Source organism: Octodon degus, unplaced genomic scaffold, assembly GCF_000260255.1.
Source record: "Octodon degus isolate 3935 unplaced genomic scaffold, OctDeg1.0 scaffold00033, whole genome shotgun sequence".
In the NCBI taxonomy this organism is placed as follows: domain Eukaryota; kingdom Metazoa; phylum Chordata; class Mammalia; order Rodentia; family Octodontidae; genus Octodon; species Octodon degus.
The window spans coordinates 7,576,714-7,599,583 of NW_004524609.1; the positions used below are offsets into that span (position 1 = coordinate 7,576,714).

Here is a 22,870-nt window from a genome sequence, read left to right on the forward strand (position 1 = left end):
TGAGGGAAAGAAGAAAAGAAAGCAAGAAGGAAGAGAAAAAATATGTATGTACGCAGGAGAGCTTGCACAGTGGTACTGCTGATTTCCACTGGTTTACTGAGAGGAGCAGTCATAATTTTTTTGACCAATTTTGCATGTTTATATCTGGTAATCTGAGCACCTAATATGAAGACAACCACACGCAATATAACAACCATTGTTGAATTCCTATCATTTTGTTTAGTGAAATTTTGTATCATTGCTGTTTGTTTTTTATTATTTTTCATTCTCTTTAAAAAAAAACTTTTAAAAGAGAAAAAACCCACTAAATGTACAACTGGATGACTTTACCAGTGTCCACACCTGCGTATGTGCTCTCTAATGCTATGAATGACATGAGGCAATGTTCAGTTAGTAAGCCAACCTTACATCCTGGGTAAGTCCCACTTAGTCACAATGTCATTATCATTCTTTTTTAATACATGACTTTGCCAAGATTCATTTGCAATGTTCTTTTCTCATAATGCCTGCATCAAGGTTTAACGATTGGGCTTCTGCAAATCTTATAGAATGAAGTTGTAAGAGTTCTCTTTTGGGTTTTCTGAAAGGGTTGTGTAAGATCGCTGTTATTATTTTTTTCATTTTTGATTAAATTCACTTGTGAAGCTATTTGCCAACACCAGTGCTATAAAAATTTTGCCCTGTGTTTTCTTCCAAGAGCTTTGATTGTTTTAGGTCTCTGAGCCATTCTGAGTTAATTTCTGCACATGGGGCGAGGTAATAGTCCAACTTCATCCTTGGACTTGCCAGGGTCCGGTTTTCCTAGCACATTTGTTGAAAAGATCATCATTTACCCCACTGAATGGGCTCAGCGCCCTTGTGAAAATTATTTCATCATCTCTGCAAGAGATTAATTTGGAGCTCTGTATTCTACTCCATTGGTTTAGGAGCCTCTCTTTCTGCCAGTGCCATACTTTTTTGATTACCATAGTTTTGTACTAAGTTTTGAAGTTAGGAAGTATGAGCCGTCTAGCTTTGTTTTTCCTTTTTGAGATTGCTCTGGTCCATATTGATTTTAGGGTGCGCTTTTCTTTTCTTCTTCTTTTTTTTTTTTTTTTTTTTGCTCCGAATGCCTTCAGGGCAGGTCTGGCTGGCTTGAGTTGTGGGGATCGAACCACAGCAACCTGAGCCTGACTGCTTTGTTGAAGCAGCCACTTAAAGAACTGAGCTAAGGGGCAGGCCCCCAAAATGGGCTTTTCTAATGCGAGGTTTGATTCAGGATTGCACTGAATCTATAGATCAATGTTGGGTATCAACATTAATATTTGCCCTTCTAATCCATGGAATGTGTTTTATGTTTTTAAATTTTTCAACGTTCTGTGGTTTTCATTGTACAAGTCTTTCTCTTTTCTTAGTTCATATTTTATTCTTTCGGATGCTATCATAAATCTGTTTTTTAGGTTGTAAATCATTACTGGTGCTTAGAGATGAAAGTGATTTGTGTGTTCTTTGTGTCTGACTTCTTTGCCAAGTTCATTTATTAGTTCTTTGTCTCTCTCTCTCTCTCTCTGGCTCTGTCACTGTCTCTCTTTTTCTTTCTTTCTTTTCTTTCTTTCTTTCTTTCTTTCTTTCTTTCTTTCTTTCTTTCTTTCTTTCTTTCTTTCTTTCGTGTGTGTTCTTTATGGTCTTCTTCATATAGGATCATATCTCCGTGAAAGAGATACCACTGTACTGCATCCTTTTCAGTTTGGATGCCTTGTCCTCTTTCTTGCCTGCTTCCTCTGGCTGGGACTTTCCACTGTGTGGAGCAGAGGTGGTGAAAGTGTGCATTCTATCCCCACCATGACGGTGTTTATTATGCATGATGAAAACATACTACTAAAAAAGGGAGAAAGTGGGTATTCTTGCTCACTTCTGGCCTTAGAGGAAAAGCTTTTAGCCTCTCCCCATGGAGAGGATGCCTGCTATAGATGTTTCCTGTGTTGCAGTAGTTTACCTCAATTCCTAATCTCTTTTCCCTCAATTCCTAATCTCCTCTTTTCCCTCTACTCTTTCCCTGTTTTCTCTGTCTGTCTCACTGTGTTTTCATCTCTTTTTTTTCCCCCCTGCCTCTTCACCTCCTTTCAAAAAGAAATCTCTGGTGTTTTTTGGTTTTGTTTTTGCATTGTTTTAGATACAGTATGATGCAACAGAAAATCCCTGGGTAAACAAGATTTGCATGTCTCTGACCCAGGCGATTTATTTAATCTTTTGGAATCACAGTTCTTTTACATTTAAAACATAGCCAGTAATCAATCAATCAGTTAATCAATCAATCAATCAATCAATCAATCAATGTGTGTGTGCGCGTGCACGCGTGCTGGGGACTGAACTTAGGACCTTCACACTGCTACAGCCTCAATCCTTTTCATTTTTTATTTTGAGACACTAAATGGCTTGGGTTGGGTTACAACTTGCAATCCTCCTGCCTCAGCCTCCCCGAGTACTGGGGTTACAGCCATATGCCACCCTGCCCGACTACATATTGAATTTGTCAAATGCTTTTACTACAGCAGTTGAGATTAGCATATTTTTTCTCTTCCCTCTGTCAATATGGCATAGTATATTGATCAGTTTTCATTTATTGAACCGTGCTTGTGTTCTAAGAATAAATCTCAGCTGATCTTGTAATATGCTGCTGAATCTGATCGCCATATTTGGTGGTGGAGGTTTTTGTTTTTTTTTAAATTACTTTTCCTAAGATATAGTGGGATTTTGTTTTCTTGTTCTATCTATGTCTGGTTTTGACATTAAGGTAAATGCTAGCCTTATGGAACAAATCAGAAAGTGATCCTCCCTCTTCAATTTTTTGGAAAAGCTTGAAGATTGGTATCAGTTCTTTAAATGTTTGGTAGAGGGGCCGGGGAGATGACTCAGTAGAGTAAGTGCTTGCCTGGCAAGCACAGGGTCCTGAGTTCAATCCCTGGTACAGCAAAAATAAATAAATAAATAAGAAATAAAAATAAAAAAATAAATATTCGGTTGAGTTTATTGGTGGTCATCTGGCTGAGGCCTTTTCCTTGACAGCAGCTTTTCTTTTCCTTTCTTCTTTATTTCTTGCGCTGGAGACTGAACCCCCAGTTCCAGAGTCTCCTGAACCAACGCTATGTAACTGAGCTCCAGCACGTGGATTTTTTCTTCTCCTTCCTAGTTGTGGATCCACACAGATTGTATATTTCTTTGTGACTTAATCTTGGTAGATTTTCTGATTTTAGTAGTTGGACATTTCATTTTGATTACTCCACTTGTTGACATTTAATTCTTAGTACTCTCTTGTAACTTGTTGTTCTTTTGAATAACCAGGAGTACCCCACTTTCAGTTCTGATTTGTGATTTGAATCTTCTGTTTTTGTTAGTTTATTTAGCTAAAGGTTTATCAATTTTGTCAATCGTTCCAAAGAAACAACTTTTGGTATTATCAAATTTTATCTACTTCATTTATCTCTGCTCTACTTTAAATTTTTTTTTCTTCTACTAGCTGTCAGTTTGCCCTGCTTTTTCTCATTCCTTTAACCGTATTATTATTTTTAATGTACTTAGTGCAGGGCCTACAGAGTCTTACTACATAGATCAGACTCCTAGTGATTCTCCTGTTTTCAGCCTCCCAAGCGCTCGGATGGATTACAGGCGCGCGCCACCACACCCAGTCTCAGTTGCCCTTTCAGCACGCCCTGCAGGCGGGGCCGGCACAGCACACTGGGCATCAAACCCCGGCTGCTGCATCTGCCTAAGCAGGCATGTTAGACCACTGAGCTATCTGGCTGGCCTTCCTTTTGTTTCTTTCATCAGAGCTTTGCAGCTTTCCTCAGATAGCTATTATAGGTATTTGTTAGATTTAAGCTTAAGTATTTTATTTTATTTTTTAAAATTTTTTTGCAGTACTGGGGATCAAACTCAGGATCTTGCATTTGCCAGGCAGGTACTTATGCCACTGAGTCATACTCCTGACATGACAAGCGTTTTATTTTTGGACAAAAAATAAAATACTAATAGTAATGGTATTTTATTGTTTTTTGTATTGGTATTTTAACATAATCTAAATAGCATTAGGTTTTGAATTTCAAGCTCTACCTCTTGATCGCCTATATAGAGGAGATTGACATTTGTAAGGTACCCTTATATCCTGTGACATTGCTATGATCTCTTAGTTGTGCCACGATTTTTGATTGGTTCTTTCTGACCTTATACATGAACAACAGTTTTATGTATGGAAAAGTGGTTTTATTTCACTCTCGCTAATCAGCATATCCTTTTTCCTTTTTAACAGTGTTCATTTTCATTAGCATATGTGTGCAGTCTGTGACCACATTCATTGTGGGGAGCTGGGGCATGCCTGTAACACATCTCAATGCTTTTTAAAAATGTGGTGTTCTTCCTTCTTTGATTTCTTTTCTTACTGCATCAGCCAAGACTTCTAGTATAGGGGTTCAGGAGATAGCTCAGCAGCCTAAGCGCCTGCCTGGCAAATGTAAAAACCCAAATTCAATCCCCGGTACCATAGACATATGTCATGCCAGCCCAGGATCCCTGAGTGTGCTGTGCTGCCTTGGAGCCGGGCGTGGTGGCACACACCTATAATCCCAGCACTGGGGAGGCTGAGATGGAAGCATCTCTGAGAGTTTGAGGCCAGCCTAGGGGCTACAGAAGTGAGCACAAGGCCATCCTGAACTGCCTAGCGAGACCCTGTCTGTAAAGAACCAACTTTTGGTTGTATCGATTTTCTCTTTTTCAGTTTAATTGATTTTTATTTCTGATCTTTTGCTTACTGTGGAATTAATTTCCCCTGCAATTTCTAGCTTCCTAATGTAGAAGTTTAATTATTTGTGTGTAGGTCTTTTCTCTTTTCTAATACATCCATATAATGCTGTAAATTTCCCTCTTAAGTACTGCTTTCATTATGTGTCATACGTTTTGGCAAGATTTGTCATTTTCACTGATTTCCAGGTATTTCAAAATTTCTCTTGCAATGTATCCTTTAACTGATGTGTTGTTTAGGAGGCATAATGTTTTTCAGTGCTGGGGATTGAACTAATGACCTCATACATGCTAGGCAAGTGTTCTGCCACTGACCCACAGTCCCAATCCAAGAAGCACATTGTTTAATCTCCAAGTGTTTTGTGATTTTCCAGTTTTCTGTTATTGATTTCTAGGTTAATTCCACTGGTATTGAAGACTATATACTGTATGATTTCTATTATTTTAAAATTGTTGTGGTAGGTTTCTATGGCCCAGAGTATTTTGGTTTACCTTGAGTTAGTCCACTTTCCATGACTGTAACAAAATACCTGAAATAACTTAAAAAGAGAAAAGTACATCTGTGGCTGAGGTTTCAGGGCACGGTTCATTGGCCCTCTTGTTTTGGGCCCAAGGTGAGCCAGCACATCCTGACTGGAGGGCTTGATTGTTCACCTAATGAATGAGCCAGGAGGACAGAGAGAGAAAGAGAGAAAAGGAGAGTGAGAAAATACGAGCCAGTGCCCACCATCCTCGTGGAGGTCTGGATCCTAAGCGTCCCACTAGATGCTACATCCTGGTAATGCTATGAGCGGAAAGCCAAGTCTTCAGTACATAGACCTTTGGCAGGTATTTGAAATCTAAACTAAACCACTTGGTGTGTGTTACTCATGAGCTTGAGAAGAATTTGTGATGTTCAGTTGTTGGAGTAATTTATAGATTTTCATCATATCCAGAAAGCATAGATCATATTCAGAAAGCATTATGTCACAGCGAAGATTTGCAGGTGCCTGTAATACAGTAATCCTCGGCCTTCTCCGTCCTTCTGAGCATTGCAGCGGTTCTTCTCGCTTATAAACACGTACGTATGCACAAGCAGAATACTCAAGAACATCTTCACTACCACAATTTCCGAATAGCTGTTGTTAATTAAGAAGATGGTGGTGTGCTCCTATAGTCCTGGTACTCTGGGAGGCTGAGGCAGGAGAATCTCAAATTCTAGCTCAGCAAGGACAACTTAGTGACTTAGCAAGACCATGCTTCAAAATTTTCAGAAGGGGCCAGGGATGTAACCCAGCGCGAAGACCCCTGGTTCAGTCCCCAGTAGTGAAAGCAGAAAAGTGTGTTGTTTTTCTCCTGCCCTTCCTGGAATCACAATTTTTCTGTCATATTTACTGTGAGAACCTACTTGAGCTCCTAGAGGTAGGACACAGAATGTGGGGCTCCCCGGTGATCCACCGCCCCTGGGGTTTTTAATTCCCAAGGTTTGTCATGCTGAGGCTCCAACGCTTGGCCGGCTGCAGCTCAGCTTTTCCCATGGGCCCTGCTTCCTCTGGAGGGCTGTGCGGTGGCACCCTGCGCTTCTCTCTGTGGGCACTTTTGTCTCAGATTGGTTGGAGTAGTCGATCCCCTTGAACTTTCAGGAGGCTTGTTTTACATTTATAGGATTGGTCTTTTAGATTTTGTCCTTAATTGTAGGCAAATTCCTTCTTTTTGAGACCTGATCTTTACTCCATTTTTTTTTTTAACCTCAGTAGAAAATGTGCGGTGTCCATCGGACTCCTGCAGCCTCGTGAACTCACTTGCCGAAGCCCACGTTCCCTGCCGGGCTCCTTGCTCCTCCAAGCTGGTGCAGCATCCTGCCCACGGCATGCGCTGTTCGGGGGCTGCTAAGGAGTAGGAGTTTCTCTTAGGTTTTAGGCATCTGCTCTATGTCTTATTCTCCCCAGAGCTTCTCCCAGCAATTTTCTCCTTTTGTTGCAGCCTTGAACTCTTTGTTTTAATTGTGCAGGGTCTCACTACACAGCCCAGATTCATAGTGATCCTCCTGATTTCTGCCTCCCTAGTGCTAGAAGGAGTGCCACTACGCCTGGATTTTTTTTTTCTTTCTTTTTTTTTTTCTAGTCTTGAACTCTTGACATCTTGAGCCAGAGAGACCAAAGTTTTCATCTGGAGTCCTAGGTGCTTGGGCTGCAGACCCGGGAGTGTGCCCAAGGGAAAATTTTGAACCAGATCCAACCCAGTGTGGCTTCCTTCTTTCAAAGGTCGAATCTCTTCCAGTTTCTGCCCATCTCATTTATTTCCTACAGTCTTTGTGTTTTAATACATTGCCTGGATCCAGTAATTGTTCCCTAGCAGAGGGTAGTTCTGTGTAAATGACTCTACCGTTCCTTTACTTGAAATTCCTTTTAGTAAGAGGAGCCCATTGCCACTGTGACTTCATTGGTTGTCAAAGCTCAGGTCACTTGTGCCCCTTGCCAGTAATGAAGACAGTTGTTAGCTCCTACCCTGAAACCCTGCGGAGGTAGTAACTCCTGATCTTGCCTGAACAGCCCAAATCCTGGCCACTGGAGGAGAGGCATGGAGGGGTGCTGTAGCTGTGTAACCCTGCACCTTCTCAGCATTTCAAATTTTATTTCTGGCAGGTTGTGCCAGAAAGCTCCATCCTCGGTCACATGGCTCTGGTCCCTGTAGGTTTGCCTGTACTGACCTGTGCTTTGGCATGACTCTGCCACCTTGCAGTGGGACAGGAAGTCATAGCTGGGCCTTCTTAATCATGAGGTCATTTTTCAGAAGAACATCGTTTTTCAGAAGAACGTTGTTGAGCTGCCCATGATGCAGATCCCCTGGAGGAGGAGCCGTTGCAGAATCTCAGACCTCTGAGCTGGAAAAGTACTGCTTCTCCTGAGCTGTCGATAACATTTCTGTCTTATTAATGCCCGGTCCCTGAGATGCTCAGAGGCAAACTCGTCCACTGCCAAGCCTTTGCTTTACTTCCTTTTGAACTTGACTTTTACATTGAAAAATGGGTTATGCAGGGAGTTCTGGGACTCCTGAAGAGCCAGGGATGCTGTGATGCCTCCTGACACTTTTGTCACCCCTCTTCCAGGACCTTAATAGCTAGGTTCTAATCTGGATAAGTAGCTCATCTTCCACCCAAGGCGAGATTACACACCTTGTCTTCACCTCATTTCCCAAATGGTATTCAAAAAGTTAGTGTTCAGAACAATTAGATAGGGCAGAGATGAAAGATATTTGAGTGAAGGCTAGACTGGCCCTGAAGGCAGGTCTGAAGAGAGCTTCCACTTCATGGTGGACAATAAGATCATCCCTGGAAGGAGAAAACGGCCTCAAAGGGATTTGACAGGGAGCACAAGCATTTGGATTTTCAGGGGCTGGCATGTTTCAATCAGTATTTAGTCAATCCCAGCTCCCCTCGGTACAACACAGGGCCACAGTGGGGTCTGACGCCACGTTCCTTGGCCTTGTCTGTCTCTCCAGGTGGAGCTGAAGCCTGTGATGGGAGCATCGGGCCAGAGCAGCGGCACGATCCCCCACTCCTCTTCAATCTGGAAAAGGATGTTGCAGAAGGTGTGCCGCTCCAGAGGGGCAGCGCCGAGTACCAGGCCGTGCTGCCCCGGGTCAGGAAGGTGCTCACAGCCGTCCTGCATGACATTGCCAAGGACAATGTCTCCAGAGCAGATTACACTCAGGATCCTTCAGCCACCCCCTGCTGTAATCCCCAGCATGCCACCTGCCGCTGCCAAGCTGCGTAACAGGCCGATCTTGCTGCCAGGAGGAAGAGCCGGAAATAGATGACTTTGGTTAGGGCTCATTGCTTGGTATACTGCCCCTTCCTCAAGCTACTTGGGAGAACAGATATCGTGGGATAAGGGTCCACTTACAGGCTTGGGAATTGGGCACAGGTCGGGCAACTGATTTTGAACTTGGGAAATGATGCAAATTAATCTCACCTGCAAGCTGATTTTGAAGGTCAAGTAAGGCCATGCATGAAAATGCCTTGCGTGTTCCCCAGTACAGAGCAGACACTTGGAGCAGCCGAGCTTCCTAATTACGCATTTGTACTCCTGGTTTTGCTGGCCGTTTTAGGATAGGTTTGTGCCAACCAGTGTGGAGAGTGGAAGTTGTTCAGTGTCACTGTGTGCACACACATCACCCAGACTCCGTGGGCCTGGGGCGGGCCAGGGGGCCCATGCCTAGCAGGGCCCCATGGGAAGGTCTCCCTGCTCCTCTTTTTAGGTCAGATGAGTGGGGTTTTGCTGGTCTTGGGGTGCTGGGATTGAACTCGTGGCCTTTACACTGAGCTGTGTTCCCCACTCCAGACAGCGTTTTGCCTCAGGTTCCCAGAGCACTGCAGGCGTGCACCCCCCGGCCCACCTGCCAGCGAGGGCACTATGAAGAGCATAGGACTTCCTCCTGCCCCCTCAGACCTCCAAACATGAAGTCGAAGGAACTAAAACATGCCTTGCCATATTTTATTAGTGTCCTAAATGGGACTCAAAGGTAATAAATGATTTATTCCAATCACTGCAAAAATACTTTGCCTGACTAAAATAATCTTTCTATATGAATGTAATATACAATTCAAAGAGTTTTTCCTGTAAGTACACTTCGTTTTTATGCAGTATATATTTAAAAAGGATCCCCTTTTTAATACAAACTTTCGGCTATATACCAATATGGTTAGTTAGCATTTACACTGTAGTTGGCAGGTACTTGAAAGGCATGGCGAGGAGGCTGGGCTGCAGGCACCCACAGGTGCCGGGGAGGGGTCGGCCGCACAGCGCCCGGACTCCTGCCCCCCTCTCCGCTCACACAACTGCACCGCATTCTTCCACCTTCTTTGATTTCGCCAAAACCACCCGACAGGGGGTGTCCTGACTTCTGAGGTGCGCTTCTCGTCAGGACTGCTTCGTTTTGCCCTTCTGACTTCCACGGCACAAGATTATCTACCGAAATCAAAACAGAATGGCCTTACTCTCCCCAAGAAGACGCTGTGGGCAGACCTTAGGGTGTCCCCTAAGGTCTTGCCCTTGTGATGAGCACAGGTGGACCCGAGGGCTGACCCCACCCTCACCTCAGGAAAGCCTCCCCTCTTACATAGGTGAGAGAAGCTGGCATGGCAGACTGCAAGATGTAAAAATGTGTACGTGCATGTGTACATTTATATGTACGTGTGCTTTTTAAAAACAGGCCCCCTTTGCTTGTAAACACAGCCCGCCAGGTCACTGCCCAGGGCAGCATCGTCCTTGGCCCACATGGCCTCCCGCTTGCTCACGGGTAGAGAAGAGTCTCTCACTGGGCAGCCCCACGTCCTGGCTAACAACAAGCCGAAACCGCCCCGCCTTCCAAAAGCAACCCCCGCCCCAAGCCCCAAAAAAGGGGGCCCCCCAAGGCCGCCAAGAAAGCCAAAAGAAAAAAAACCGGAACCCAAAGGCAAGGCCAACAGAACAAAAAAACGCCAAGGGGGGGGAAGCAAAAAACGGGGGAGCCCCCGCAAGCCCGTGCTCCTAGTGAGAGGAGATGTGATCTGAACCACGCTGAGACGCTAGGATTCCTCCCAAGCTTTTAGGGAATATGAGTAAAGATGTGGATTCTGGACAAATGCTTGCGGCAGACACGGTAACTTAGAACAAAGGTCAGAAGAGGGGTCTCAGCATCCCTGAAGGGACACTCTTGCCGCTGCAGGGCAGCTGACACAGGCCACGCTGAGCACAGCCCCAGAGCACCCACGTCTCTGGTCCCTTTATGGGGACAGGGGAAGGCTGCCTGCCACCAACCCCATCCTTCAGGAGATGGATGGTGTCCCCTCCCCATCTACCTGCAGGACAAGGACAAGCTGGGTCTGGGGTCTGCCACGACACCTAAGGAGCTGCCCTGTGTCTGGGGGCTGTGGGACATGGTGTCAACTGCTCTGGTGACCTCACTCAATGCCCAGCTTTCTCTCGGAGAGGAAACATTTCTTCTAGATTAATAAAAATTCTTGCTAAAATGTAAGCCAACTTTTACTCATCTGGTCCTTAAGAAAGAGGGGACGCCTGGCGCTCGCCCGCCTCCTGCGCCACGTGTGGGTGCAGGCCTGGCAGTGGTTCGCATGCGCTAGCATCTCCAGCCTTTTGCACTCCATGCACGCGCACGCAGGCTACTTAAGGTTTCGTGCAGGTGTTCTATGGCAGGGGACTGACTACCTCCTACCTGCTGGTGTCCTTCTTCCCCTGACTCTAAACATGAGAGGCTGCGATTGTACTGATTACAACCAAGAATGCAATTCATAATCTTGCAGCCTTTTAGGCCAGTCACAGGCTTCTGCCCAAACTGTCAGAACAGAACCCAGCGAGCGACTGAGTGCTCTAAACCTGGAGGGAGCGTGGCAGGCACATTTCTCCCCACTGTGTCTGACCCAGAATGCTCTGGTTCCTGAGAGATGCAATTTCAATGAAATAATCACTAACTCTCAGAGAGAGAGAGAAAAAAACTCCCTCCAGGGCTGTCGGCATCACAAGAACCTAGAGGCAAAACAACTGGTTTGGGCAGCAACTACGGTAGGCAGCAAGCCAACAAATGCTTGAAAATGTAAGTTCATAGTTTAGAAAATGGCTCCTCTCTACCGCTAAAACACACACAGCACCTGCTGGAAACCTGGCTACGAAAGGCCAGAAATGTCAGTCTCAAGCTGCAGTCCCCGGAGCCAACAGGGAAGTCACAAACACCCCCAGCAATGCACAAAGGGCCCTCAAGAGCTGTTCTTCCTCCAGCCAAACGTGCTTCCTAGGCTGTTCCACCGACCCGTGGGAAAAAGACGCCAAACCTGCACTGCCTTTTTACAAATGGCTTTCATGGACACACAGCAACGGTCACCAAGGGACACTCCATCCAAGGCCTTGGGCACACTGTGGCCGCCTTCTCCGGCTCTAGGAGTCAGTTGTCCAAGCCGTGGTCTGCTACTGCTTCCATCTGCAATGATTTCAGGTTGACTCGCTGGGCTGTTCGCTAACTGAAGCTCACAGAAAGGGGCCTCTGTGCTTCCCAAGATGGAAACCTGAAGAAGCCACAGCTAGGGAAACCCTGCCTCCTTCCCCAGGAGGGCATCCTTCTCCAGACACGAGACGTCAGAAACAAATGAGCCCAGCACTCAGCCCACGGGCCCTTGCTGCTGGAACAGCTGCAGGAGGAGGCTGGGAAGCCCCACTGAAGACGGCCAGGTGGCACACCTGTAACCCCAGTGTCCTGGGAGGCTGGCGCAGGACGAGCCTGAGTTTGAGCCCAGCCTGGGCAAGTTAGCAAGACTTTCAAAATAAAAAATAAGAAGGGCCAGGAATACAGCTCAATCCCCAATACCTCAAATAAAAGAAAAAGACGCCCAGAAGACCTCACACATCCCAGCCCGGGCCTCCCCTGGGGGTGTCTTAACAAATGCCCGCATCTGCTGGGGAGGGCTGGGTCTGCCCTGTGGGGGCCAGAAGCGGGGTGCAGGGCAGCAGCCCTGCAGACATGTCAGCTCCATGCCCACTCCCACTAACGCGTCCCCTGCAGCGGCAGGAAGGCAGCATTCTGCAAAAGCACCCTCAGAGCTGCCAGAAACTCAAGAGCTTTCCAGACGCAGAAGTTTCCCCACTATGAGCAGCAACATCCATACACAGAGGCCGAGGGAAGGAACCCAGGGGGCTGGGTGTGCTGAGCGCCCCAAGGTCCCCAGATTAGTACTCAGCTTTCCTAGTGCTGTCAGGGCTCAGGGCACCGCCGCACGGTCGTGGGCAGGAGCCGAAGCACCCGTGGGCATTTAAACCGCTCTCTGGATGTCAGAGAAGAGGATTAGTGGTGAGGGGCTGGGGAGCGGGGCCAGCGGTGTGGCCTCCTGGGCAAGGCAAAGCTGCGTCCGGCACGGACACGGCGGCCCTTACGGGTCCCTCGTGCTCACAGGGGGAAACTCATTCTCATCATCGAGACACACTGGCCCCGTCGCAAACTCGTGCTCTGGAATCACTTCTCCACGGAGCGCCCCGCCGTCCTCCGAGTAACCTGGAAACCGAGAGCGAGACGGGAAGAAGTCCCACGGTCAGTTCTCGGCCCACGGCCCAGGGACAGGACCTCCTCAAAGGAAGGGTGGCTCGAGGAACCCGAGGAGCCACCTCTGCCTTCCCCCCACCTGGACCTCGTCAGGGACAGTCGCTGAGACGCAGAGCTGGCGGTCTCATCCCCGCGTCTATGTTGGAGGCCTGAAATCGCCACTTCTTGGGAACCGTCCAAGTGGCGAAGGGTAATGCTGACTGACCCTCCAGCGCTACACTCGTGGGGCGAAGGGCCCTGGTGGAAGCTGTCATCAGGCCTCATCTGCGAGGAGACAGCTCGAGGGGAGCACTGCAGCCCCGGGTAAGTGGGGACAGACAGGCCCCACGCCGCTCACCTGGCACAGTGGAGGCCGCAGAGGCGCTTGGTCTGGCTGCAGTCGCTGCGTAAGACTGAGGTAAGGCAGGTCTGAGGTCATTTTCTTTGTTCTCATCTGTGGTTCCTGAGCCAAGCAAGCTACTTGCAGCAATTAAGAGGGGAAAAGAACAATCACCTATCTAGAAAACTGTCACAAGGGGTGGCTCAGAGATGCAGTCTGCTGATTGCAAGTTAGAAGCCTGCTTGCATGCAGCTAGGCCAGGAGGAACCGAGGTGGCCTTAGAGTGCCAGGGGTCAGTCAGGCAGCTGCAGAAAGACCTCCTCTCATACTCAGTAGCCAAAGGCCGGCCTTTGCCCTTCCTGTACATACAGGTAAGAACGCCACGACATGTGAATGTGCATAGGAGCCATGGGTAGGCTGCAGCGGCAGCTCATGGTGCTGGTTCACAGGGGGACAGAAGGCAGCCTGCACTGTGACCCAAGTCTGAACACCCACTGTGCACTTGGGGCAGGGCTGGACAGTCCATGGTGTGATGTATCCTGGTACCATCCGGAAGGGCAGCGCACTGGGGGCTCCTGGCAGCACACCTGAGCAAAGCAGGTACCGCCATGGGTTTGCTGCCCAGACTGCTGGTGAGGAGCTGGCGGTGAGAGGAGCGGGAGGCCCTGAAGCAGCAGCTCTGAGCTGCCGACCCCTGAGCAGTATACTCGGAGAGCCAGCATGCCCACCTGTGGGTCTTGATGAGGACGCACTCTCCACCGTCCTGAGGGTCCAGGTTGTAGATGTAAAGGTGGCCATCGGAGGAGGCGACCAGCAGCCTGGGCAATTTCTGGATCCTGAGGGCCAAGCGAAGCAGGATAGCGGTTACGGGAAAGCAGCCATGTCAACTGCCTGTCAAGGCCTGGTCACCCCACCTGTCAACTACTTTCCTGCCATGCACAAGCTCTTCTCCAGTAATCCAGAGTCCAGGCTTGCCATTGCTTGTGTTCTGACCTAATGACTGATGTCATAGCAAAAATGTCCCCCAAAGGCTCAAGGGCTCAGAGGCGGGGCTTCTAGGGGCATGGTTTAGATCGAACCAGGTCAGAGCTTAATGCCCTTAGGAGGAAGGCCTGGGGCACCACCTGACAGGTATGTGCTGGCCCCCTGCCCCCCACTCCCCCGCCTGCCCCGCTCTGTCTCCTGCCTGTCCTGAATGAGCCCCTTTCCTTCACCATCTCCTTCCACCATTGTGGTCGTGCCTTGGAGTCAGCTGACTCTGAACTGAAGCCTCGGAAGCCAGGAGCCCACATGAGCCCTGCCTCCAGAGAGCCGTGCAGTCAGGCACTTTGGTCCTGGTGGTTACCTGCTGGTCTGCACCAACACAGAAGTGGGGTCATTGCTGTGACTGTTCCTGACTACATGGCTCAGAAGGCTTTAGTGTGGTTTTTGGGAGGAGTTTGGTAGGGTCTGGAGATTCAGGCTGCAGGAAGACTGTCAGCGTTTCTACAGCGCAGAGGTAACTGGGCCAGCTGCGGCTGGCTAGCAGGACCCTACTCCCTTTGGCTGTCGCCGATGCTCCTGCCAGGGACAACCCTGTGCCTACTGATCCTGAGTCTGGGCTTCTGCACATGCCTTTGTTCTGACCTAAGGACCTACTTTCAGGGTTATTTCTGGTCCTTGAACATAACTGTGAAGAGGAGGCAAGATGACGTGCGTAGGTACTGTCGTCCTGTGAAAGCTATGGCCACTAAGTGGGGCAGTCTCCACCTCCCACGGGTCTCTGCTTTCATGGTGACAAGAAGGGGAGAAGGTTGCGATTCGCCTGCCGTCTTGGCTGGTTAGGTTTGGAAGGATTTTAAGTGGTCTACTTCTTTAGTAAACTTCATTAAACTACTTAAAGAGGACATGTCACTCCAGTAGTGCCTGAATTTACACAACAGAACCTGAAGTTTCTTGCCTGATTCCAGCAAAATTGGGCATGCTGTTATGACCGGGCACTGATATTCCCATAGCCGCTGCCAGCTGCCCGCGAGAATCCATGTTAAAATCAGAGAGGAAAAGCAGCAGATTACGTCAGCTGGTTCAGCTCACCCCTCCTGTGAGCCAGTTCCCCCTTTGGGGGTTCTGGGCTCGGAGAAGGTGCTGAGTGCGTGTCTGCTCAGGGCGTGGGGTACGTACGTGGAGAGTGTGCAGATGTTCTTCTGCCCAGAGAAGTTCAAGCGGCCGGTGGCAAAGGCCCTGTCCTGGTTCATCATGTCCGACACCTGGGCGGGGAGGTAGTTGGTGGCAGCCATGAACACCTTTCCCATGTAGCCACTCCAGGTGGAAGGCTCTTCTGGGCGGCTGGGGAGCAGTGTGGAGACAAGGGTGGGGTCACTGCCAGCCGGGAACCAGCCCGGAACCTGCACATCTGAACGTTCCGGCCAAGCACACCGCAGCAGGCAGGGGCTGTCCCTCGGCACAGTGTTCTGCCCACTGGGTCTCATTATTCTGCACACCGAGGGCCTGTGTGTCCCCCGAGGAGCCACTATAAGGCTCGTAAAAGGCTCTCGGTGCTACTGCTTTCTCACATTAAAGAACTCTGATGATTAGTCTGATTGCTAAATTTCTTACGAGGGCAAGAGGAGAGGAATGAGACATAATCAGTATCTGGACCCCGTAAAATGAGCTCAGATCTGTTCAGGGCTCAAGGAAGGCTAGACCCTTGTGTGTGTTAAGGGTCCCGAGCCAGGCAGATTACGGCGCTGAGCCTGAGGCCAGCAGGCTCCTGCAGCCGCTGTCTCAGTAACTCTCGGGCCCCCTGCTGTCCTGAAACTCCCTCTGGAAGCTCCCAGGAGTCGGGATGTGATGCTCTGCTGGGAGAGACACCTTGAGCTCTCCATCCTGCACTGCGGGCAGTGCATCGAGGACCAGGGCTGCCACGTGTGTTCTCCATAGGAAACAGGACACCCCACAGGGATGCCACCTGAGCACAGGACCAGATCCCGATGGGACACACCCTGCACCTCATTTCTTACTGTTGCCAGCCAGCGAGGTGTGCTCTGGACAAACCTCCCTGAGCCTTCACCTCCTCAACCAAAAGTGACTCTTTGGGAGCCATATGCCGTGGCCCTGGAGCCCTGTGTTCCGGCCTGGGACTCGCAAGGTAGAAGGACAGACCCCCAGACCCTGTGCTCACGGTGGACAGCCAGCACGTATAAGCAGGAAAATAACCCAGCCATTATGTTCAGTGCCACATGCTGGTGTAGGCAGGAGATACTCCACAGTGGAGGAAGGAGGGCAAGGGTTCTGAGCCTCTTGGTTTCCATGTGTCCTCATTTGGAAAACAGGGATGATCTCAGGCTTGCTGGGAGAGCTAAAGGGGTCCAGCTGAGAGCCAGGCATGCAGCAGGCGGCACAGAGCCTGCAGGAGTGTCAGGGGCTCTGGGGTGGCGGCAGCCACGCTCTGCACGCAGCAGAGGAGCTGTCTCTTCACTCCCAAAGAGAAGCAGAACAAGCACTCTGAGGCTGCATTACGCCCAAGGGAGCGTCTTCAGAGTAAACCCAGCAAGAGCATACGGAACAGACTGGCCCAGGGAGCAGGGCTGAATGAGACCACATGTGAGCACGAGGTTAAAGCCACAGGTAAGGGCGTGGCTAGTGACAGCACTGGAGAGGAAAATGGGGCCCCAGGGTCTGGGAGAGAACAGCACCTGTGGATGGGCTGAGATCACCCTGAAGGACAGGAAGCAACCTGTGGCCAATGGGAGGAGGGGGCGCTCAAGGAGGGTAACACAGGAGGGTAGGACAGAGCCCTGAGAGGATGGGACTCAAGCAGGGTCTGGGAGTACTTCCTCCCTGTCAGCCTCAGGGCTCACTAGGGCTTGCCTGTGGCAACAGAAAAGGGAAAGCTCCAGAAGACACCAGGGCTGGGTTGCACAGGCTTCCTGGGGCACGACAGAATAATCTGGAAAACGGATACAACGTCCAGGGAGTCTGGAGTCAGAAGCGGAGAGCGAAGAAGAGCTCCGGGATGCTTCCTCTGCTCACAGGGATGGAGTTAGAAGCATTGTGCGGAGATCAGGAAGCAGGAAGAGGGGCGTCCCAAGGTCCCCAGCGCCAACAGGGGACAGGGTTTCCTAGCTTCACAAGCCTGATAACGCAACACAGAAAAGGCAGAAATGGCATGAAAAGCCCTTGGCTTTGGGCGACTCCTTGGTGGGGTCCTGGGGTCACAGGGAGGGAGGAGCAGCCAGCACTGGGTGAAGTCATCTGACGCACACAGGAACAGGCCAGCACCGCCTCACTCTCATCAGGTGGAAAACATTCTTGCCCTCATGAAAGTCCTACACCGTGAGAAAAGAACTTCCGGGCCCAGGAGAAGCCCCTCCACCCTGACTGAGCCCCCAAGGATGTGCTCATGGGCAGCACTGCCAGAGCATCCACTTGTGCTACCAGGGGAGCTGGGCAGGGGTGAGGCTTCCCTTCCTGGGGACCCCAGGTCAGCTTTGAGTTCAGAGGGGTTTTTTTGTTTTTTTGTTTTTTTGTTTTTTTTTTTTCAGTAATGGGGATCAAACTCAGGACCTCATGCTTGCCAGGAAGGTGATTATGCCGCTGAGCTATCTCCCTGGCCCTCAAGGTCAGCTCTGAGCAAGACACTGAGCTCTCGGACCTCAGGGCCTTCAGTTACCAAACTCCTTCTCTCCCTCCTTCCAGAGCAACTACGCTGGGGCCTGAGGGAGGAAGCGAGGCAAAAGCTCTGCAAATTACAAATGAACAAGTGTCATTATCACCCCCAGCTCTGCCACCTGCTTCCAGGTAGGACTGAGGAAGTCACTAAAATTTCATGTTCTGGGTTTATAATGACTCCTGGAAAGAAGCATCAAGAGACACAGGTGGGGAAGGACCATGCGTGTGCATGTGTATGTACACGCGCACGCACACACACACACACACACACACACACGGTGTAAGCCACTTGCTTTGCTACCAGAATCAGTGTAGAGACCACATCAGGAGGAAGGGTGACTAAGTGACGCTGCTATGGACAGTGGCGAGGGCAGGCATGCCACACTGCTTCTGAGGCAAATATCTCCTGTGAACATGGCCACATTCACAGGAGACTCCGAGAAGCTACGAACTAAAGTGCGCACTCTCCATCAGGCAGAATCTCTAGGAAAGGATTCTATGCCCTGCGCCTCAGGGCAGGATGATAAAGAGCTATCAGCGACTACCATCTTATTTAGCCCAAGTGGCCTCTGGCAGGAGATGGTGTGGGTGGGTTCTGTCACATGTCCTGCTCTGAACAGACCAGACTGGGCGTGGAGGTATGTACCTGTAGTCCCCACTGCCCAGGAAGCTGAGGTAGGAGGATTACAGATTCAAGGCCAGAATAGCATAGCCAGTCCTCATCTCCAAGAAACAACCGCCCAAAAAACCAAACCACAAACTTCTCTTGAAGGACAGGTTAGTGGTGGGGCCTGTGCCTAGCACGCATGAGGCCCAGGCTTGGATTGCCTCACTGAAGGCAGAAAGGGGAGGCAGAGGCCAAGAAGGACACACAAGCCAGGAGAAGAAATCAGTGTGGCACTGCCGGCTTGAAGGCCGTGTGGGGAGGAACGTGGTAGCCTTTCGGGAGAGTGTTTCTCCCCGACAGCCAGCAAGGACGCGGTGACCTCACCGCCACATCTGTAGGCACCTGCATCCTTGAAAGTAGCAGCGAGCATGCCCCTAGACGGTGATTCTAGCCCTGGGGAACACCACGGGCACTCAGGCACCTCCACTTCAGTGCTGCGAACCCTAAGCCTGGCGACTGCTCCAGGTGACAGCAGACCTTGGCACTATCCATGCAGGCTGGTTTTAGGGGCGTACAGAGTGCGAGAGCTGTGGGCCCAGAAGGCTTCCACTCAGATTTCAGGGGCAGGCCTGGCAGGCCGGACAGTGTGTCCCCGAGAGAGAAGCGTGTGAAGCTGTGAGTGCAAAGCCCAAGGTTCAGAGGAGAACCCAGAAATTTGTTGGAACATGGATCGTCTGAGAAAAACTGCAAGGAAGCAGCACAACTGCCTCAAGAGAGAAGCCACGGAGCTACAGCCACCAGCTGTGCCACAGGGGTGGAGCCACCCACACCCTTGGGAGTTCAAAACTTGCCACGGATTGCTGCAGTTGCTAGAAGTACAACTGTGGGATCTAGACTTGTCCTGCCGGATTGTGGTCTTGCTTTGTTCTCAATCCCTGCTATCCCCATTTGTAAGCCTTGGAATGGAAATGTTCATCTTGTGCTATTTAATATTGGAAGTGTTTGACTTTTATTTGTACAGGGGCTCACAGCTAAGAGTGTGCCCTGAAACTCAGAGGAGACTTCAGCCTTGGACTTTTCAGCAGTACTGCAGCTGTTAGGACTCGCAACTCTTAGAGACGGACTAAATGCCTTTTGTATAAAGCGATGTGCACGAGTCTTTGGGAGGGATCGGGGGAGAACGTGATGGTTTTGTCTCGCTGACCCCTCAAACCCTCCTACAGGTGGGGCTTTTTCAGAGGTGGCTGGACCTAGAGGGCGTGACACTGGGATTGATTCAAGGTGCAGCGCTAGGATCAGGGGCACTAGATTAAGGGTGTGAGTACTGCCTGCCCTGAGAAGCCCGGATAAGATATAAGGGACAGAAAGAGCTGCAGGCACCCTTTGCTTTGTCCTGCTACCTCTGTCCACTATGAACTGTTCTTCTTGGTGATGCGCTGATGCCACTCTGCCTCAGAGCCAGCTGACTACCAACTGTGAACTAAACAAACCTTTTCTCCTTTTGAGTATTTTGTCTCCACTAATACACACGCGCTCTGCCACGGTGGTAAAGATGGAGCCAAGCTTATGGAGCTTGAAAGAAAGCCGACGCCTCACGTGCCCTGCGGCTGCACGCACCTGTCGGTGAGGTGCTCCAGCTTGAAGATGTGCACGGTCTCCGTGTTGCTGGAGGCGCACAGGAACTGGGAGTCCATGCTGAAAACCAGAGAGCTGATCGTCACGTACCTAGGGACAGCAACACGTGTGCCAGTGAGCCAGGAAAGCGAGGGTCACCACCTCTCAGGTCCCCATCAGTTTTGTGAGAAAAGTACGCGGATTCTGAAGGACCCAGGTATTCTAAAACCCCTTCAACACTTCAACAAAGGGACAGCATCTTAAGTGCAAAGCATAAAGCCTGGCCCGTCCTCCCAGCCAGCAGAGGGGAGACGGGACCTTCCTGATGCCATGGGCACCTTCCAGGCGCTCTGGGCTCTGATCCAAGTATAAGACTCTACAGCTCACACGAGCCCAAACAGTCGGGCCTTACTTTACCTTTTATTTCCATGGAAGAGAATTAGAAGTTAATTTTGGACTGTGATTCCCTGGCTTTCTTTCGTTTTTTCTTTCACTCGCTCAGCCCTCCCTAAGGGCGGGGCTGCTGTGGCATGTGATGCCAGGGATTGAACTGCAGTCCCTGGCACCTGCCTAAGCTTGCCTTCAGACCGCTGAGCTATCTCGCCGGCCCCACTCCCTGGTTTTGTTTCTCCTCTCTTCATTGCCTATCAAAAAAACTCTCATGGCTCAATGCTTATGCTAAAATAGCATAAGCATTTTTCACATTTACTGAGCCCTCCACGAAGCGCTGAAGTCAGCCGAGAAAGGAACAAACAATACTTCCTCTAGGCAAGAGCAGGCCGAAGCCTCCTGTCCGCTCCCTGAGGACTGCCCACTGGTCGCCAAAGCCCTCGTGTGGGGACTTGAAATGGCTTTGACACTGAGCACAGACCTTTTCATTCCTCTGCGGAACTCATAGAGCTTTTGCCCGTCAGGTACCGAGAAGACCCGGATGACTGTACCCTGGAAAAGAAAACAGGCGGGCAGGGCCCCCCCATGAGCGGTTTCACACAGAGACGTCCCCCTAGCCGGTGGATGGTTTCAAAACATTTGGCTCTGAGAAGGAAGCACCAAGTGCTAGGCACGGAGTGTTTTTAATTAGATACGTGCTGGATGCACAATTACTAAATCATGTTTTAGACACGCTCTGCCAGCCTTTCGTTCCCTGTCCCTGTGCAAGGCTCTGTGTGCACATGTGTGTGTGCATGTGTGTATGTGTACGCACGTGTGCACACATCTCCTGGCCTGCAAGGGCTTCCTCCAATAGTCTTTCTCTCTGCTTAGCCAAAAGGGGCTGCTATATATGGCATCTGAAATATAGCCTGATCACTTCCTTGGTTATCAAGATAGAAGCGATCACTCTCTCTGGCTAACTTGCAAAGATTTTGTTTATATCGCTACATTTTGAAATGCAGTCTTTTTTCCAGGGGTGATACGCATGGATACTTCTCAAGAAGAGCACAGTGTCTGTGTCAAGTGTTCGTGTCTTGCCTGGCATAGCCTTGGAGCTATTGAATCAACAAGTAGTCAACAGACAGTAACTTGCACAGGCCCGAAAGTCTCACTCTGAAACGCACCCCATGTGGGCTCCGGGCAGTCAGCTGCCCGTCAAGTCACCAGCCTCGGTCCATCAGCTCTCTGGGCCGGCGCCCGTGGGGGCAGCCAGTGAGTGCACCCCCAGCCAGCAGGAGAAGGGAATGCGCTTACTTTCTCTGATGCGCTTGCTAGCCTGGAGCCCGAGGAGTTGAAGGCGATGGCAGCCAGTGTCCCCTCGTGGGCAGCGATGGTGCAGACTGTTTTCTGTGGGTGAAAGAGACACAGATGCCAGCGCCACGCAAGATGGTGCACTTCCTCTCCTTCCTTCCTCTTTCTTCGTCTTCTGTCTCCCTCGCTTACTGGGTTTCCTCTGTCTCTCCCATATGCCTACAAGCTCCGTGTCCTTGTCCGCAGTCAAGAGCTGCTCCTCCTCTCTCCTTCCCGGCCTTGGGAAGGTGGACATCTACCTGGGTGTCTGATGTGGACTGAGTGCTAGCGGGTTCCCCTTCAAGGGCTCCTGACACAACAGACTGGGCCTGTGCCACTCTGGAAGGCTCGGAGACCAGCAGGCTGTCTCAGGCCACCGGCGTGAGCATCTGCCACCAGCTTGCAGGCCATTTCCGTCCTGCTGCAGACGTTTTGCCCTGCCCTGTCCCTGCTCACAGTGAATGGATGGGTGTAAAGCCTGGGCAAAAGACCCCCCTTCTCCTCTGCACCCAAGCACCCCCCAGCGTTTCTTCCACCGCCACACAGCCAAGGCAGGTGGCCGGGCCACTGTCAACTCACCAGGGAGTTTCCATCATAAAGCACAATCTCGCCTGTCGTCTGGCTTCCAGGATAGGCCAGGTAGGAATTGGAATGGTTGATAGAGAGCGCGCACAGACCTGGAGGGGAAGCAGCACGAGATGAAAAGCCCATGACCAAGGGAGGAAAACCGGAAGGCTGAAAGAGAGCCTGCAAACAGCGCGACCAGAGTGCCACCTACTGGACAGGAGAGGAAGGGCATTAGACATTTCTGTGGATTATTGTCATCAAAGCGTTTCAATCAGCAAAATTCATAGACGATGGCCTACCTTGGCACCCACCATGTCCTCTCCACATCTAAGCAATCTGAATGTAGCATATTCAACATGCTCTTATTCACATCTTTACCCCTGCGCCCTGAAGTCGCATCCACTTCTCTCCAAGCCCAGTCCCTCTGGGGCGGTGGTGGAGAATCTACAGCACGGGTGCTGCCGCTGGTTACTGCTATCCCTGAAGGCTCTCAAAGGTTTGTCCTCACTCATCTAGGGCTACAACAGCACCTGCTTGCAACTGAAGTAGAG

The 22,870-nt window shown here is 50.2% G+C and overlaps 2 protein-coding genes across 8 annotated transcripts in view; one reads left to right on the top strand and one right to left on the bottom strand.

Annotated features, from left to right (window-relative positions):
- Arsg (arylsulfatase G) overlaps positions 1-9,146 on the top strand; it is a 150,671-nt gene extending 141,525 nt beyond the window's left edge. For all 7 annotated transcript variants that reach the window (XM_023714142.1, XM_023714146.1, XM_023714143.1 and 4 more), the window contains one exon: positions 8,254-9,146. In XM_023714142.1, coding sequence (XP_023569910.1) covers positions 8,254-8,528 — 275 coding nt within the window. In that variant the 3' untranslated portion in view covers positions 8,529-9,146. The remainder of the gene's footprint in view (positions 1-8,253) is intronic.
- An 86-nt stretch (positions 9,147-9,232) lies between these two features.
- The window catches only part of Wipi1 (WD repeat domain, phosphoinositide interacting 1), a 32,543-nt gene continuing 18,905 nt past the window's right edge, over positions 9,233-22,870 (bottom strand). The window contains exons 5-13 of the mRNA XM_004630049.2: positions 22,332-22,429; positions 21,717-21,809; positions 20,902-20,972; positions 20,034-20,141; positions 15,320-15,484; positions 13,888-13,995; positions 13,178-13,296; positions 12,692-12,792; positions 9,233-9,722 (exon numbers count right to left, since the gene is read on the bottom strand). Of these exons, the coding sequence (XP_004630106.1) occupies positions 9,675-9,722; positions 12,692-12,792; positions 13,178-13,296; positions 13,888-13,995; positions 15,320-15,484; positions 20,034-20,141; positions 20,902-20,972; positions 21,717-21,809; positions 22,332-22,429 (911 nt within the window). The 3' untranslated portion in view covers positions 9,233-9,674. The remainder of the gene's footprint in view (positions 9,723-12,691; positions 12,793-13,177; positions 13,297-13,887; positions 13,996-15,319; positions 15,485-20,033; positions 20,142-20,901; positions 20,973-21,716; positions 21,810-22,331; positions 22,430-22,870) is intronic.